The sequence below is a fragment of the Salmo salar genome, chromosome ssa16, assembly GCF_905237065.1.
Source record: "Salmo salar chromosome ssa16, Ssal_v3.1, whole genome shotgun sequence".
NCBI lineage: Eukaryota > Metazoa > Chordata > Actinopteri > Salmoniformes > Salmonidae > Salmo > Salmo salar.
The window spans coordinates 61,459,326-61,476,825 of record NC_059457.1 but is presented as its reverse complement, the minus strand read 5'-3'; the positions used below and the strand labels follow the sequence as shown (position 1 = coordinate 61,476,825).

Genomic DNA, 17,500 nt, shown 5'->3' with positions numbered 1-17,500 from the left:
AGAGCCATGGAACGGTGATGTCCCATTAGACACCTGGCGCTACTTCATGTTGGGTACCCTCGTTCCAATACGTTATAAAAGGCTATGCATTCGTCCACCTTGAATATTATTCATGTTCTGGTTAAAAAAGGCCCTAATGATTTATGCTATACAACGTTTGACATGTTTGAACGAACGGAAATATATTTTTTCCCCTCGTTCATGACGAGAAGTCCGGCTGGCTTACATCATGTGCTAACGAGACGGAGATTTTTGGACATAAATGATGAGCTTTTTTGAACAAAACTACATTCGTTATGGACCTGTGATACCTGGAAGTGACATCTGATGAAGAGAATCAAAGGTAATGGATTATTTACATAGTATTTTCGATTTTAGATCTCCCCAACATGACGTCTAGTCTGTATCGCAACGCCGTATTTTTCTGGGCACAGTGCTCAGATTATTGCAAAGTGTGATTTCCCAGTAAGGTTATTTTTAAATCTGGCAAGTTGATTGCGTTCAAAAGATGTAAATCTATAATTCTTTAAATGACAATATAATATTTTACCAATGTTTTCTAATTTTAATTATTTAATTTGTGACGCTGACTTGACTGCCGGTTATTGGAGGGAAACGATTTCCTCAACATCAATGCCATAGTAAAACGCTGTTTTTGTATATAAATATGAACTTGATAGAACTAAAAATGCATGCATTGTCTAACATAATGTCCTAGGAGTGTCATCTGATGGAGATTGTAAAAGGTTAGTGTATCATTTTAGCTGGTTTTATGGTTTTGGTGACCCTGTCTTTGACTTGACAAAACATTACACACAACTCTTGTAAATGTACTGTCCTAACATACTCTAAATTTATGCTTTCGCCGTAAAACCTTTTTGAAATCGTAAAACGTGGTTAGATTAAGGAGATGTTTATCTTTCAAATGGTGTAACATAGTTGTATTTTTGAAAAATTTGAATTTTGACATTTATTTGGATTCAAATTTGCCGCTCTTGAAATGCACCTGCTGTTGATGGAGTGCACCACGGGTGGCACGCTAGCGTCCCACCTAGCCCCAAGAGGTTAAGAAACATGTGACTCAGAGTTTTGTACGGTTGGATACTCTTCCAACGCCACTAATCTCTCCCCCATTTCTGACAGCTAGTAAACACTTGACATACCTCCCAGTAGATTGGGACCGAACCACGGTAAATGGTTCAAAAGTGTCAGAAGGTGGCTGCTTATCAACCGTTGGGGCTCAAAGTCTACACTGTAACAAAGGTGTTTACAAACGGGTGGGGGGTAGATCGGCCTTAGGATGAGAGATGTGTACCTAACTTGAGCACAGGGATGTATTATCCACAGGTACCAACTGTAGCAGAATACAGGAGGTCAGTGGAGATGTTGGTGGCTAGAGACCAAGGGATAAACTGCGAAACAGGCAGGGGGTATCTGAAAGTTCAGTCCTAAACTTATCAGTAAACCACGAAGACAATAGGAAAGCAGGAGACAAATTCCGAGCAATGGGGGGACAGTAGGGACAGTAACAGAAGGAGCAGTAGTAGAAGCATAGAATGCTATATTAATAGCATGAAATTGGACTACTGTGCAAATGAGGGGTATTGTGAGACTATAGTCATGTAGTAGCATTGTTGGGATATCAGTTTATGACGACTCATGTCACATGGACTGGTTACTGGTAACTCGGGGACCGATGGGAGGACAGGGCTTGCTGGTATTCAAATATCACAAATTATGTTGTCAGGAAATAACCCATGTGTTACAGTGTGCATATCCTCAGGTGGAACCAAGATATAACCAATGGCACGGTCTGAATTCTAGAGATTGAGTGTACATCAAGAGACACCAGGCGGGGGTGTTGGAACAGCATTGATTTGAGAGACACTACTTCGAACAGTACCTGCAGTGGTTAAGATCGTCATGTCTCTCCTTGGGGGTTGCATAGTTTTCACGTGAAGTGAGGTCCAACTGCATAATGGGTGAGTGAAGACACTATGACACAGGAAGCGGAGCGAGAGAGAGACCAGATTCCACCGTAAGACATACATATGGTTGGGTCTGGAAACTACTATAAACATCATATTTGGTTTGGTGTTTAACTGCTTTATGGGTTAATGCATCATATGATAGAGGATAGAGGGGTAATTGTACTCTGAACAAAATGTTGAAGGCATTGATGTAAAAGCAGATACAGTGCTGAGTTCCCTCGAGGATGGAACGTGGATTAGGGATACACACTTGCATATCAGGTATTCGTGCCTATCAGGTGAAATGGAGAAGATGGGGAACAAAGTGAAAATGACATGACTTGGGAACACTTCTCGGAACCTGGGGCCTAAAGGGGAAGACTGGGTGAAAGCATGAGGAAGCTTTTTAGAGATTTCATTTTTGTGGAACCCAGCAGGAAATTATCTTGGAGGCAGACTGTCAGGTGAAGAGGGAGTGGGAATTGTCATGATTTCAGACTTTGTTTTCATGCATATATAAATATGCATAGCTTATCACATTGTTAATACTGTTACGTATTATGTTTGTTTTTGTTGCTTTCCAAGTCTTGTGCTATCACTCTCTTAGGAACAGGGGGGGAACCAAAGCCGCTCCATCTGATATATAACAAGACCGCAGATTCAGCTGGAAAGACATTTTGTTATGTGATGATAGATGGGAATACATTTGTTTGATCATAGCACAGTGGCCATAAGTCTCTTACATATGTAAACCTTGCGGTGACTGGTTGTTCATTGTTTGTTCATTTGTTTGTTTGTTTTATCCACGGCTGGATAAAAAAACGTACCCGATTTAATCTGGTTACTAATCCTACCCAGTAACTAGAATATGCATATACTTATTATATATGGATAGAAAACACCCTAACGTTTCTAAAACTGTTTGAATGGTGTCTGTGAGTATAACAGAACTCATTTGGCAGGCAAAACCCTGAGACATTTTCTGACAGGAAGTGGATACCTGATGTGTTGAATTACCTTTAAGCCTATGCCATTGAAACACACAGGGGTTGATTAATGTTTTGGCACTTCCTATTGCTTCCACTAGATGTCACCAGCCTTTACAAAGTGTTTTGAGTCTTTTACTGTGAGATCTGACCGAACAAGAGCCATGGAACGGTGATGGCCGATTAGACTCTGGCGCGCGAGTTCATGTTGGGTACCCTCGTTCCAATACGTAATAAAAGAGAATGCATTCGTCCATCTTGAATATTATTCATGTTCTGGTTAATTCATGTTTTAGAATCATTTGTTAATTTTTTTATTTCATGTTTTATTATCATTGTTTATACATTTAAGTAATTTCCAAGTTTATGTAAAGTGAACATTAGGATGCTATTGTTCAAGAGGAAGGACTGTTGGAATCGGCTAAACTTTGAACATTAAGATATTAAATAAATGATAGAGACAAAGCCTTGAATAGTAAGAGTTTGTAAAAAGCCAGAAGGCTTTGCAATGTGTTTGATGGAGGAGAGGAGATTGATGTGGTGATATAGTGAAGACAGATGGATATCTGTGGATTAGGTGAAGAAGGGTTTGAGGTCAGGAGGTGAGGGGTGAGGTCAGTTTCCCTTAAGGGAGTCATCAGGGTTGGTATCTGGTTACCTTCTTTCCTGTGGAGCCATAAACTGTAAAGAGGAGGAGTGTCTTAACCTGTTAGGGCTAGGGGGCAGCATTTGCACGTCTGGATAAAAAAATGTACCCGATTTAATCTGGTTACTAATCCTACCCAGTAACTAGAATATGCATATACTTATTATATATGGATAGAAAACACTCTAAAGTTTCTAAAACTGTTTGAATGGTGTCTGTGAGTATAACAGAACTCATTTGGCAGGCAAAACCCTGAGACATTTTCTGACAGGAAGTGGATACCTGATGTGTTGTATTGACTTTAAACCTATCCCATTGAAAAACACAGGGGCTGAGGAATATTTTGGCACTTCCTATTGCTTCCACTAGATGTCACCAGCCTTTACAAAGTGTTTTGAGTCTTCTGGAGGGAGATCTGACCGAACAAGAGCCATGGAACGATGATGTCCCATTAGACACCTGGCGCGCGAGTTCATGTTGGGTACCCTCGTTCCAATACGTTATAAAAGAGTATGCATTCGTCCACCTTGAATATTATTCATGTTCTGGTTAAAAAAGGCCCTAATGATTTATGCTATACAACGTTTGACATGTTTGAACGAACGGAAATATATTTTTTCCCCTCGTTCATGACGAGAAGTCCGGCTGGCTTAGATCATGTGCTAACAAGACGGAGATTTTTGGACATAAATGATGAGCTTTTTTGAACAAAACTACATTCGTTATGGACCTGTGATACCTGGAAGTGACATCTGATGAAGAGAATCAAAGGTAATGGATTATTTACATAGTATTTTCGATTTTAGATCTCCCCAACATGGCCGTTTGTCTGTATAGCAAAGCATATTTTTCTGGGCGCAGTGCTCAGATTATTGCAAAGTGTGATTTCCCAGTAAGGTTATTTTTAAATCTGGCAAGTTGATTGCGTTCAAGAGATGTAAATCTATAATTCTTTAAATGACAATATAATATTTTACCAATGTTTTCTAATTTTAATTATTTAATTTGTGACGCTGACTTGACTGCCGGTTATTGGAGGGAAACGATTTCCTCAACATCAATGCCATAGTAAAGCGCTGTTTTTGGATATAAATATGAACTTGATATAACTAAAAATGCATGCATTGTCTAACATAATGTCCTAGGAGTGTCATCTGATGGAGATTGTAAAAGGTTAGTGCATCATTTTAGCTGGTTTTATGGTTTTGGTGACCCTGTCTTTGAATTGACAAAACATTACACACAGCTATTGTCAATGTACTCTCCTAACATAATCTAACTTTATGCTTTCGCCGTAAAACCTTTTTGAAATCGGACAACGTGGTTAGATTAAGGAGATGTTTATCTTTCAAAGGGTGTAAGATAGTTGTATGTTTGAAAAATTTGAATTTTGACATTTATTTGGTTTCAAATTTGCCGCTCTTGAAATGCACCTGCTGTTGATAGGGTGCACCACGGGTGGCACGCTAGCGTCCCACATAGCCCCAAGAAGTTAATTCATGTTTTATAATCATTTGTTAATTTTTTTATTTCATGTTTTATTATCATTGTTTATACATTTAAGTAATTTCCAAGTTTATGTAAAGTGAACATTAGGATGCTATTGTTCAAGAGGAAGGACTGTTGGAATCGGCTAAACTTTGAACATTAAGATATTAAATAAATGATAGAGACAAAGCCTTGAATAGTAAGAGTTTGTAAAAAGCCAGAAGGCTTTGCAATGTGTTTGATGGAGGAGAGGAGATTGATGTGGTGATATAGTGAAGACAGATGGATATCTGTGGATTAGGTGAAGAAGGGTTTGAGGTCAGGAGGTGAGGGGTGAGGTCAGTTTCCCTTAAGGGAGTCATCAGGGTTGGTATCTGGTTACCTTCTTTCCTGTGGAGCCATAAACTGTAAAGAGGAGGAGTGTCTTAACCTGTTAGGGCTAGGGGGCAGCATTTGCACGTCTGGATAAAAAAAATGTACCCGATTTAATCTGGTTACTAATCCTACCCAGTAACTAGAATATGCATATACTTATTATATATGGATAGAAAACACTCTAAAGTTTCTAAAACTGTTTGAATGGTGTCTGTGAGTATAACAGAACTCATTTGGCAGGCAAAACCCTGAGACATTTTCTGACAGGAAGTGGATACCTGATGTGTTGTATTGACTTTAAACCTATCCCATTGAAAAACACAGGGGCTGAGGAATATTTTGGCACTTCCTATTGCTTCCACTAGATGTCACCAGCCTTTACAAAGTGTTTTGAGTCTTCTGGAGGGAGATCTGACCGAACAAGAGCCATGGAACGATGATGTCCCATTAGACACCTGGCGCGAGTTCATGTTGGGTACCCTCGTTCCAATACGTTATAAAAGAGTATGCATTCGTCCACCTTGAATATTATTCATGTTCTGGTTAAAAAGGCCCTAATGATTTATGCTATACAACGTTTGACATGTTTGAACGAACGGAAATATATTTTTTCCCCTCGTTCATGACGAGAAGTCCGGCTGGCTTAGATCATGTGCTAACAAGACGGAGATTTTTGGACATAAATGATGAGCTTTTTTGAACAAAACTACATTCGTTATGGACCTGTGATACCTGGAAGTGACATCTGATGAAGAGAATCAAAGGTAATGTATTATTTACATAGTATTTTCGATTTTAGATCTCCCCAACATGACGTCTAGTCTGTATCGCAACGCGTATTTTTCTGGGCGCAGTGCTCAGATTATTGCAAAGTGTGATTTCCCAGTAAGGTTATTTTTAAATCTGGCAAGTTGATTGCGTTCAAGAGATGTAAATCTATAATTCTTTAAATGACAATATAATATTTTACCAATGTTTTCTAATTTTAATTATTTAATTTGTGACGCTGACTTGACTGCCGGTTATTGGAGGGAAACGATTTCCTCAACATCAATGCCATAGTAAAACGCTGTTTTTGGATATAAATATGAACTTGATAGAACTAAAAATGCATGCATTGTCTAACATAATGTCCTAGGAGTGTCATCTGATGGAGATTGTAAAAGGTTAGTGCATCATTTTAGCTGGTTTTATGGTTTTGGTGACCCTGTCTTTGACTTGACAAAACATTACACACAACTCTTGTAAATGTACTGTCCTAACATACTCTAAATTTATGCTTTCGCCGTAAAACCTTTTTGAAATCGTAAAACGTGGTTAGATTAAGGAGATGTTTATCTTTCAAAGGGTGTAAAATAGTTGTATGTTTGAAAAAATTTGAATTTTGACATTTATTTGGATTCAAATTTGCCGCTCTTGAAATGCACCTGCTGTTGATGGAGTGCACCACGGGTGGCACGCTAGCGTCCCACCTAGCCCATAGAGGTTAAGTAGGATGCATATAAACTGTGACGTCTGAAATGTTTAGCTGTCTGATTTCAGCTGTACAGAACCTTTAGGGATGATTAAACTTGTTTAAAGCTTCTCTAGTGTCCGTGAGTTATTTACTCTGAAAAATAATAACCTAACACTATTAAAACCTACCCTAACCAGAAACAGTGGATAGATGGCGGCATTCGCACAAAAATGAAAGAGCGAACCAGCGTATTTAACCATGGAAAGATGACTGGGAATATGGCGGAATATAAACAGCGTAGTTATTCCCTCCGCAAGGCAATCAAACAAGCGAAATGTCAGTACAGGGACAGAGTGGAGTCGCAATTCAACGAGTCAGACATACGACGTATGTGGCAGGGTCTACAGGCAATTACAGACTACAAAAAGAAAACCAGCCAATTCATGGACACCGACGTCTTGCTTCCAGACAAACTAAACACATCATTTTCCCGCTTTAAGGATAACACATAAGGGGCCCGCTACCAAGGACAGCAGGCCACCCCTCTCCTTCTCTGTGGCCAACGTGTGTAAGACATTTAAAAGTGTTAACCCTCGCAAGGCTGCCGGTCCTGACGGCATCCCTAGCTGCGTCCTCAGAGCATGAGGACATATTCAATCTCTCTCTATCCCAGTCTGCTGTCCCCACATGCTTCAAGATGTCCACCATTGTTCCTGTACCCAAGAAAGCAAAGATAACTAACTAAATGACTATCGCCCCGAAGCACTCACTTCTGTCATCATGAAGTGCTTTGAGAGACTAGTCAAGGATCATATCACCTCCACCTTACCTGCCACCCTAGACCCACTTCAATTTGCATACCGCCCCAATAGTTCCAAAGACGATGCAATCGCCATCACACTGTACACTGCCCTATCCAATGTGGACAAGAGGCATACCTATGTAAGAAAGCTGTTCATGGACTACAGCTCAGCATTCAACACCATAGTACCCTCCAAGCTCATCATTAACCTGTTTAGGATAGGGGGCAGTATTGACACGGCTGGATAAAAAACGTACCCGATTTAATCTGGTTACCACTCCTACCCAGTAACTAGAATATGCATATACGTATTACATATGGATAGAAAACACCCTAAAGTTTCTAAAACTGTTTGAATGGTGTCTGTGAGTATAACAGAACTCATTTGGCAGGCAAAAACCTGACAAGGTTTCAGGCAGGAAGTGGCCTGTCTGACAAGGTGTCGTTCTTCTTGTCTCTGTTTATTGAAGAGTGAGGATCTTAGCTGTCCTGTGACACTTCCTACGGCTGCCATAGGGTCTCAGAAGGCGGCAAAAAGCTGAATCGTGGCTTTGCAGGCTCTGGCTGAAACAAAGTAGCGCGTTTGGGTAGTGGCTGGTTACAGTACTGTGAGACTCAGGCGCGTGCCCGCGTCGACCGAAAGCTTTGTTTACTTTCCTCAGTTTAGCTAAATGGACATTCCCGGTCGGAATATTATCGCTTTTTACTAGAAAAATGGCATAAAAATGGATTTTAAACAGCGGTTGACATGCCTCGAAGTACGGTAATGGAATATTTAGATTTTTTTTGTCACGAATTGCGCCATGCGGGCGACCCTGATTTACCATTTCAGATAGTGTCTGGGACGCACGAACAAAACGCCGCTATTCGGATATAACGATGGATTATTTTGGACCAAACCAACATTTGTTATTGAAGTAGCTGTCCTGGGAGTGCATTCTGACGAAGACAACAAAAGGTAATCAAACTTTTATAATAGTAAATATGATTATGGTGAGTGCTAAACTTGCCGGGTGTCTAAATAGCGAGCCCGTGATGCCTGGGCTATGTACTTAGAATATTGCAAAATGTGCTTTCACCAAAAAGCTATTTTAAAATCGGACATATCGAGTGCATAGAGGAGGTCTGTATCTATAATTCTTAAAATAATTGTTATGCTTTTTGTGAACGTTTATCGTGAGTCATTTAGTAAAATGTTAGCGAATTCCTCCGGAAGTTTGCGGGGGGTATGCTAGTTCTGAACGTCACATGCTAATGTAAAAAGCTGGTTTTTGATATAAATATGAACTTGATTGAACAAAACATGCATGTATTGTATAACATAATGTCCTAGGGTTGTCATCTGATGAAGATCATCAAAGGTTAGTACTGCATTTAGCTGTCTTCTGGGTTTATGTGACATTATATGCTAGCTTGAAAAATGGGTGTCTGATTATTTCTGGCTTGGTACTCTGCTGACATAATCTAATGTTTTGCTTTCGTTGTAAAGCCTTTTTGAAATCGGACAGTGTGGTTAGATTAACGAGAGTCTTGTCTTTAAATAGCTGTAAAATAGTCATATGTTTGAGAAATTGAAGTAATAGGATTTTTAAAGGTATTTGAAAATCGCGCCACAGGCTTCAAGTGGCTGTTACGTAGGTGGGACGAATTCGTCCCGCCTAGCCCATAGAGGTTAAGCTTGAAACGCTGGGTCTGCAATTGGGTTGTTGACTTTGACGGACCGCCCGCAGGTGGTGAAGGTAGGAAACAACATCTCCACTTCACTGATCCTCAACACTGGGGCCCCACAAGGGTGCGTGCTCAGCCCCCTCCTGTACTCCCTGTTCACCCATGACTGCATTGCCATGCACGACTCCAACTCAATCATCAAGTTTGCAGATGACTTCACAGTAGTGGGCTTGATTACCAAAACGATGAGACAGCTTACAGGGAGGAGGTGAGTGCACTTTGATTGTGGTGTCAGGAAAACAACCTCTCACTCGACGTCAACAAAACAAAGGAGATGATCGTGGACTTCAGGAAACAGCAGAGGGAGCACTCCCCTATCCATATCGACGGGACAGCAGTGGAGAAGGTGGAAAGTTAAGGCCCTTGGCGTACACATCACGGACAAACTGAAATGGTCCACCCACACAGTCAGTGTGGTGAAGAAGGCGCAACAGCGCCTCTTCAACCTCAGAAGGCTGAAGAAATTTGGCTTGTCACCTAAAACCCTCACAAACTTTTACAGATGCACAATTGAAAGCATCCTGTCAGCCTGTATCACCACCTGATACAGCAAATGCAGTACCCACAACCGCAAGGCTCTCCAGAGGGTGGTGCAGTATGCACAACGCATCACCGGGGGCATACTACCGGCCCTCCAGGAAACCTACAGCACCCAATGTCACAGGAAGGCCAAAAAAATCATCAAGGACAACAACCACCCGAGCCACTGCCTGTGCACACTTCTACCATCCAGAAGGCGAGGTCAGTACAGGTGCACCAAAGCTGGGACCTAGAGACTGAAAAACAGCTTCTATCTAAAGGCCATCAGACTGTAAAACAGCCATAACTAACACAGAGAGGCTGCTGCCGACATACAGACTCAAAATCATTAGCCACTTTAATAACTGGACCACTAGTCACTTTAATAATGCCACTTTAATAATATTTATATATCTTATGTTACTCATCTCATATGTATATACTGTATTGTATACCATCTATTGTATCTTGCCTATGCCCCATCACTCATCCATATTTTATATGTACATATTCTTATTCCATCCCTTTAGATTTGTGTGTATTAGGTAGTTGTTGTGGAATTGTTAGATTACTTGTTAGATCTTACTGCATTGTCAGAACTAGAAACACAAGCATTTCACTACACTCACATTAACATCTGCTAACCATGTGTGTCACGTCCTGGCCAGTATAAGGGTTAATTGTTATTGTAGTTTGGTCAGGACGTGGCAGAGGGTATTCGTTTTATGTGATTCGGGGTGGTGTGTTTGTTGTAGGGGATTTGATTTGTGTATTCCGGGGTTTTTGGGCACTGTTCCTTGTTATGTATGTCTATGATTGATCTAGCTGTTGTATGTCTATGTGTGGTCAATTGGGGTTGGGACTCTCAATTGAAGGCAGGTGTTGTCCATTTGCCTTTGATTGAGAGTCCCATATATTAGGGTGTGTTAGTATGTGTCTTTTGTGGGAGATTGTTTGTGTGCACTGCGTTTGTTTGAGCCTGCCACACTGTTGCAAGTATAGTTTTTTTTGTTCAAGTGGATGCTTTACATGTTTTCTTTAATAAACATGAGTGTCCACAATCCCGCTGCGCCTTGGTCCTCTTCTCTACATGACAACTTTTGTGACAATGTGTATGTGACCAATACCATTTGCTTTGTATGTTTAAGCTGGAAGTGGAAGCCTAAGTATTGTTGTCCATTAGTTTACAGTGTGTGTGTGTGTGTGTATATATATATATATATATATATATATATATTCAGTACCATTCAAACGTTTGGACATATGGAATCATGTAGTAACCAAATAAGTGTTAAACAAATCAAAATATATTTGAGATTCTTCAGAGTAGCCACTCTTTGCATTCTCTCAACCAGCTTCATGAGGTAGTCACCCGGAATGCATTTCATTTAACATGTGTGTTTGAGTCAATCAGTTGTGTTGTGACAAGGTAGTGTGGTATATAGACGCGAGCCCTTTTTGGTAAAAGACCAAGTCCATATTATGGCAAGAACAGCTCAAATGAGCAAAGAGAAACAACAGTCCATCATTACGTTAAGACATGAAGGTAAGTCAATGTGGAACATTTCAAGGACTTTGAAAGTTTCTTCAAGTGCAGTCGCTAAAACCATCAAGTGCTATGATGAAACTGGCTCTCATGAGGACCGCCACAGGAAAGGAAGTCCCAGAGTTACCTCTGCTGCAGCGGATAAGTTCATTAGAGTTACCAGCCTCAGAAATTGCAGTCCAAATAAATGCTTCACAGAGTTCAAGCAACAGACACATCTCAACATCAACTGTTCAGAGGAGACTGCATGAAATCAGGCCTTCATGGTCAAATTGCTGCAGAGAACCCACTACTAAAGGACATCAATATTAAGAAGAAACTTACTTTGGCCAAGAAACAATGGACATTAGAGCAATGGACATTAGACTGGTGGAAATCAGTCCTTTGGTCTGTTGAGTCCAAATTTGAAATTTCTGGTTCCAACCGCCATGTCTTTGTGAGAAGCAGAGTAGGTAAACGGATGGTCTCCACATGTGTGGTTCCCACCGTGAAGCATGGCGGGAGTGGTGTGATGTGTGGGGGTGCTTTTATTAAGAATGTATTTAGAATTAAAGGCACACTTAACCAGCATGGCTACTACAGCATTCTGCAGCGATACGCCATCCCATCTGCTTTTGCGCTTAGTGGGACTAACATTTGTTTTTCAACAGGACAATGACCCAACACACATCCAGGCTGTGTAAGAGCTATTTTACCAAGGAGAGAGTGCAGCATCAGATGACCTGGCCTCCACAATCACCCGACCTCAACCCAATTGAAATGGTTTGGGATGAGTTGGACCGCGGAGTGAAGGGAAAGCAGCCAACAAGTGCTTAGCATATGTGGAAACTCCTTCAAGACTATTGGAAAACATTCCAGGTGAAGCTAGTTGAGAGAATGCCAAGATTGTGCAAAGCTGTCAAGGCAAAGGATGGCTACTTAAGAATCTCAAATATAAAATATATTTTCAGTTGTTTAACACTTTTTTTTGGTTACTGCCTGATTCCACGTGTTATTTCATAGTTTTGATGTCTGCAATATTATTCTACAATGCAGAAAATAAAAATAAAGAAAAACCCTTGAATGAGTAGGTGTGTCCAAATGTTTGACTGGTATATGGGGGATTATGCAGACAATTGCACTGATAGAATCCACAATGTATCTGCAATATTAAAGCTGATTTTCTCCCCCCCCCCAAAAAAAAATAATAAAAATAAATCAGTTGATGACTCTTTTCAAATCCAATGTATTTTCCACGTCAGAATAAGCTGAAAAATTACATTGAAACAATGTTGATTCAACCAGTTTGTGCCCAGTGGGTGACTTCTGAGTTTTTCTTTATCTCAGTCGGACACACTCTATAGTGATGGCTGCGGTGGACTATCCCATCTCCGTAGCCAGATGGTGGGTGTCATGTTGCCGAGTGGATAATAGGACTCGCCTCATTGAGCAAGCTTATTGGATCTTCCTCACAACTATAAGTGGTGCTCTAAATTGAACGCAATCCGTGTTTTTTTTTCCACCGAGTGCGTTTATTACATTAGGTGGGAAGAGCAAGATAGCCGAGACAATATTGTGGGCGCTCATGCATAACCGGTGCTTATAGCTCGCGAGAGATCACATTTCAATCACTCCCGAAACACTCTCAGGTGGCTTGCATTCTTGGCTTCACTGGGGCCTTCCTGAGGACAAATTAGAGAATTAAAATGACAACCTTTCGCTTTTTGGGCTACAAAGCCCCGAGTTGGCACTAATTGAAATCTTCAATCACAGAAATAGTGCGAGTATAGAGGAAATCAAAGGAGCGGTGGCAGCCTTTGATCATTAAGTAGCTCTATAATGAGCCTGTCTAGATCGGTGAGTCTGTTCTTTCTCTCAAACTAAGCCGATCTGAGGTGAATGCTCAGTTCTTATGTTCAACACAGCAGAATTTAGTGACTCTACAGTTCTAACTGCTGGAGTCACTGCCTTTGTAGCGGTGGTGGTTCAAAACTACACTTGCGTGATGAGTAACCTTGATTGAGACCTGATGGACAGGTTCAAACCCCTGTCCATCACACTTCCACCTACACCACGGGATGCTGCTGAGGGGAGAATGGCTCATAATATTGTCGGAACAGAGCAAAGGGAATGGCATCAAACACAAGGAAACCATGTGTTTGATGTATTTGATACCATTGCACTAATTCTGCTCAAGCCATTACCACGAGCCCATTCTCCCCAATTAAGGTGCCCCCAACCTCCTGTGACCTACACTATTAACAAGATTAATTCTTAATCAATGACTCGATTCTTACACACCAGGTATGATTATTTTCGTATCAATAACTCAAAAGAGAACCTGAATTGAATCAGATCAGAGAAAAAAACATTTTCCGCCACTATTGACAATTTAATCCCTGCCACCGGAGACAAAAGTTCCTTCTTTGTGTGAGACCAAGTGTCTCTGGACAGATAAGCGTTTCATTTTGCCCGTGGTCCTGGGGTGCGATTGTTTGGGAGCTGGCAGCCCTGTACCTGTGTCAGTGCTGTGACTGTGGAGTGTAGGAGGGGAGAATGATTCTGTCTTACTAGGTGACTCTATTCTCACCCTGAGAGGAGCAACAATTCTGCATGCCACTGATCGATACACCCCAGTGCCTGGCCTAAGAGAGCCTTTACACTGTGGCTCCGTAAGGGGCTTCTCATCCTTAACATCACTGCTGTACGGCTGCTATTGTAGAAGGGACCACGGTATATGGTTGGATAGGCTTTTGATATATATAAAACGAGAGCAGGTACTGTATGCTACGCTAGTCTTCATAAGTCTGCTCTGAGATCAGGCCCAGCTGCTACAGTGAGAGGAAAAATATGTCTGGGTAGGGTTTTAATGATTCTGATTTGTTGAGCTTTGTTCTTTCAGAGAACCAAGTTTAGATATATAACTGAACATTTTGGTTATGATAGTCAAGGGGAGAGTCGGTATGATATGCTAGCTAGATGGCTAACTCTTCGTTCACCACTGCATATGAATGGATAGGTATTAGCTATAGTGGACTCTATAGCTTCTCACCATTCACCACCAACTCGATGTCGACAAAGTCGATCTCGCCGCGGGCCTCCACTCGCGCCTCACAGCGGTACACGCCCTCGTCCGCCTTGGTTACCTTGTGGATCTGCAGGTTGTTGTTGGGCAGCACCTGGAACCTGCCTTCAGGGGGGGGGTATAGAGAGAGCGATACAGAGTGACAAAGGGAGTGATAAAGAGGGATAGACAGAGAGAAGGGGGCAAGAATAGAGAGAGGGATAGAGCATGAGAAAGAAAGACAAAGACAGAAAGAAAGACAGAAAGAAAGAAAGAAAGAAAGGTGGAGAGAGAGGGGTAGAGAGAGTTAGAAAGAGACGTGAAATAAGGAAAGAAAGATACAAGGAAAACGATAGAAAGGAAAAATAGTGAAAGGAAGTCTCATGACTCCAATCACACACTTGCTATCAAATAATATTTTCAGAAACCTTTATCACTTTTAGCTTTTTAAAATAAAGTTAGATAAGCGAAGTGAGATAAATACTTTAGCAATTAGGTCTGCAGTTTACAAAAAGTTTCCCATCCTTCTTCATTGTTGTCACTGGCAGATAAGTGATAACCCTATCTCTCTCGGTCGAGCGCAAAGATATTTAAAACCTTGACCCGTAATTAGTGTGGAATTTTTTTTAAAGCAGCGCTATCTTTACCTTTAATCATTACTGCACGGCAAGGGGAGATCGTGCTTAGAAGGGAAGGGCCTTTGAATTTCAATTAAAAAACCTGACTACTTTCAAAGGATTCAAACAAATAATTTGCCTAATCAGCCTAGCAAGTCTGTCTATGTGATGGGTGAATGAGGGGGAAGGTGTAGGAGGAAAAGTAAGGATGGGGTGACAGAGTATTGGTAAACAAGTCTGAACCTGCAAATTAACTTCTGTCCATCATGCAAGAGCCATGAATGTGTTCCCAATAGTCGAAGATACATTTCATTCCTTCTCCTTTCTTTCTCAGCCCCAAGATGTATTCCAATAATCTAAGTTACATTACTTTCCCTCTCCTGTCCTTCTAGCATTGGAATGTGTTCTAACAGTCTAAAATAACTTTCCCTTCTCCTTTCCTTCTAAGCCATAGGATGTGTTCCAATCTAAGACACTGTTCTTTCCTTATCCTTTCCTCCTTAGCTAAAGGATGTGTTCCAATAGTATACGACACCTTTGTTTCCTTTCCTTTTAGGAGCAATGATCTGAAATAACTAATTTAATGAAGAAAAATAAAAGTAGAGAAATATGGTGGAATTATTTCCTGTGCTGTCACTTACAGTATCAGTGTTCAAGACAGACAGAATATCCCCTTCATATCCCCACATACTGTAGGTCAACAACATAAGCACACAAAAAATAAGTGAAGGAATAATACAAAATAAATAAAGAAAAAATAAATAAGGTGAAATAATATCCTGTATTGTGACTTTTCAGCGGCCATGAGAGAAGGAAGTAGAAAGATCTTCTTTCCACAGATCTCAACAACATGGGAACAAAAAAATACTAAATTAAAAAGTAGAAAGACATATGTAGAATATGGAAGAAGGAAGAAAGGATGATTCCCACAGATCTCAACAGCATGGCAGCGAGCATCGGACCACCAAATGACATTTGCATCCACTACTCTCCATCTTCTAGGCAGGCTCGTTAACATGTTTTATTGTCCAACAATATGTTTAATGAAATCACATGCTGTGGCTTTTATTGCTAGAACTAGCTATTTATAGCGTCAAACCCCTGACAGAATCTGGGGAATACATTTTTCATAAAAGTGGTTTGTTTAAATAGGTTACATCCCAAATGACACCCCTTTCACTATACAGTGCACTGCATATGAACAGGGCCCATAGGGCTCTTGTCAAAAGTAGTGCACTACATAGGGAATAGGGTGCAATTTGGGACACACCCATGTTCTACAGTAAGCACATTTATTAAACTGATATAACTCAAAATGGTGTGTGAAGCAATCTGACATGTAAACTGAATTCATTAGATGTTACATTTTTTGATGCGCTAGCAAACCCGTTAATTGGCTTCTGATATCAATGTTAATGTAATTATCAGCTGCTTCATTAAAAGCAGACTGTAAAATAGCATCAAAGAAAAATCCAATGACATGTTCACATGAAAATATCACTTGATTTCTATTTGGTCTGTACTGCTCAATAGATTACTTTTCATGAGTCAAGTTATGCTGCTATTGTGGTAGCTACAGTAAGCACGTTACAAAGTTAGGCATTTTAACAAGCAAATAAGGTTTACCAACACATCAACAGAGGCAGCATGTATCAAATGACCATAAGCAGACTTACTGTAGTGCTCCTCTGTGATCTCCATGCTCCTGAAGCCCTTTTGGTAGAACCAAGAGACAGCGGGTGCCGGCGAGGCGATGACATCACACACGACCTCTGCCGCCTCGTCGTGACGGAACTCCTGGGGGGACCTCACGTTGCGGAACGTTAGCTTCTCTGTCACATAGGAAATGAGGTAACAGGAACTGAAGACACATTAGAGATGTCTTTCCAAGAGAGTTTATGTTACAATATTCACACAAGTATACCATTTAGAATGCATGGCCAATACATCACCTCATTCTAAGTAGTATGTGAGTGTGGGCTTTGGAACAGAGCCCAAGTAACGTGTATTGATTGAGGGAAACCCTGCAGTGGAGTAGAGAGTAAATTCCATTCTATAGAACAAACTGTTTTACATGTTGTTTATGATTCTACACCACTGAGACAACTCGGATTCTCTGTGCTCTAAAATAGTCCCAGAAACTTTCCCACAGCATATTCAATGAATCCTCCCACCCCGAAAGTTCTGTTTGTAATCAAATGATTGATTCAACTTGTGTTGGTCTAAAGCTGTGGCACCTGTCTGACAAGCCCTGGCAGATGGTTGATAGATTACACCTGGGGAAAGCTGACTTGGGACCTGCATTTCTGTTCTCTTAAAAAACA

General features: G+C 40.8%; 1 protein-coding gene across 4 annotated transcripts in view; it reads right to left on the bottom strand.

Moving 5' to 3' along the window:
* The window catches only part of LOC106574338 (neural cell adhesion molecule 2), a 491,639-nt gene that overhangs the window by 116,786 nt on the left and 357,353 nt on the right, over positions 1 to 17,500 (bottom strand). For all 4 annotated transcript variants that reach the window (XM_014150199.2, XM_014150197.2, XM_045697543.1 and 1 more), the window contains exons 4-5: positions 16,853 to 17,008; positions 14,548 to 14,685 (exon numbers count right to left, since the gene is read on the bottom strand). In XM_014150199.2, coding sequence (XP_014005674.1) covers positions 14,548 to 14,685; positions 16,853 to 17,008 — 294 coding nt within the window. The remainder of the gene's footprint in view (positions 1 to 14,547; positions 14,686 to 16,852; positions 17,009 to 17,500) is intronic.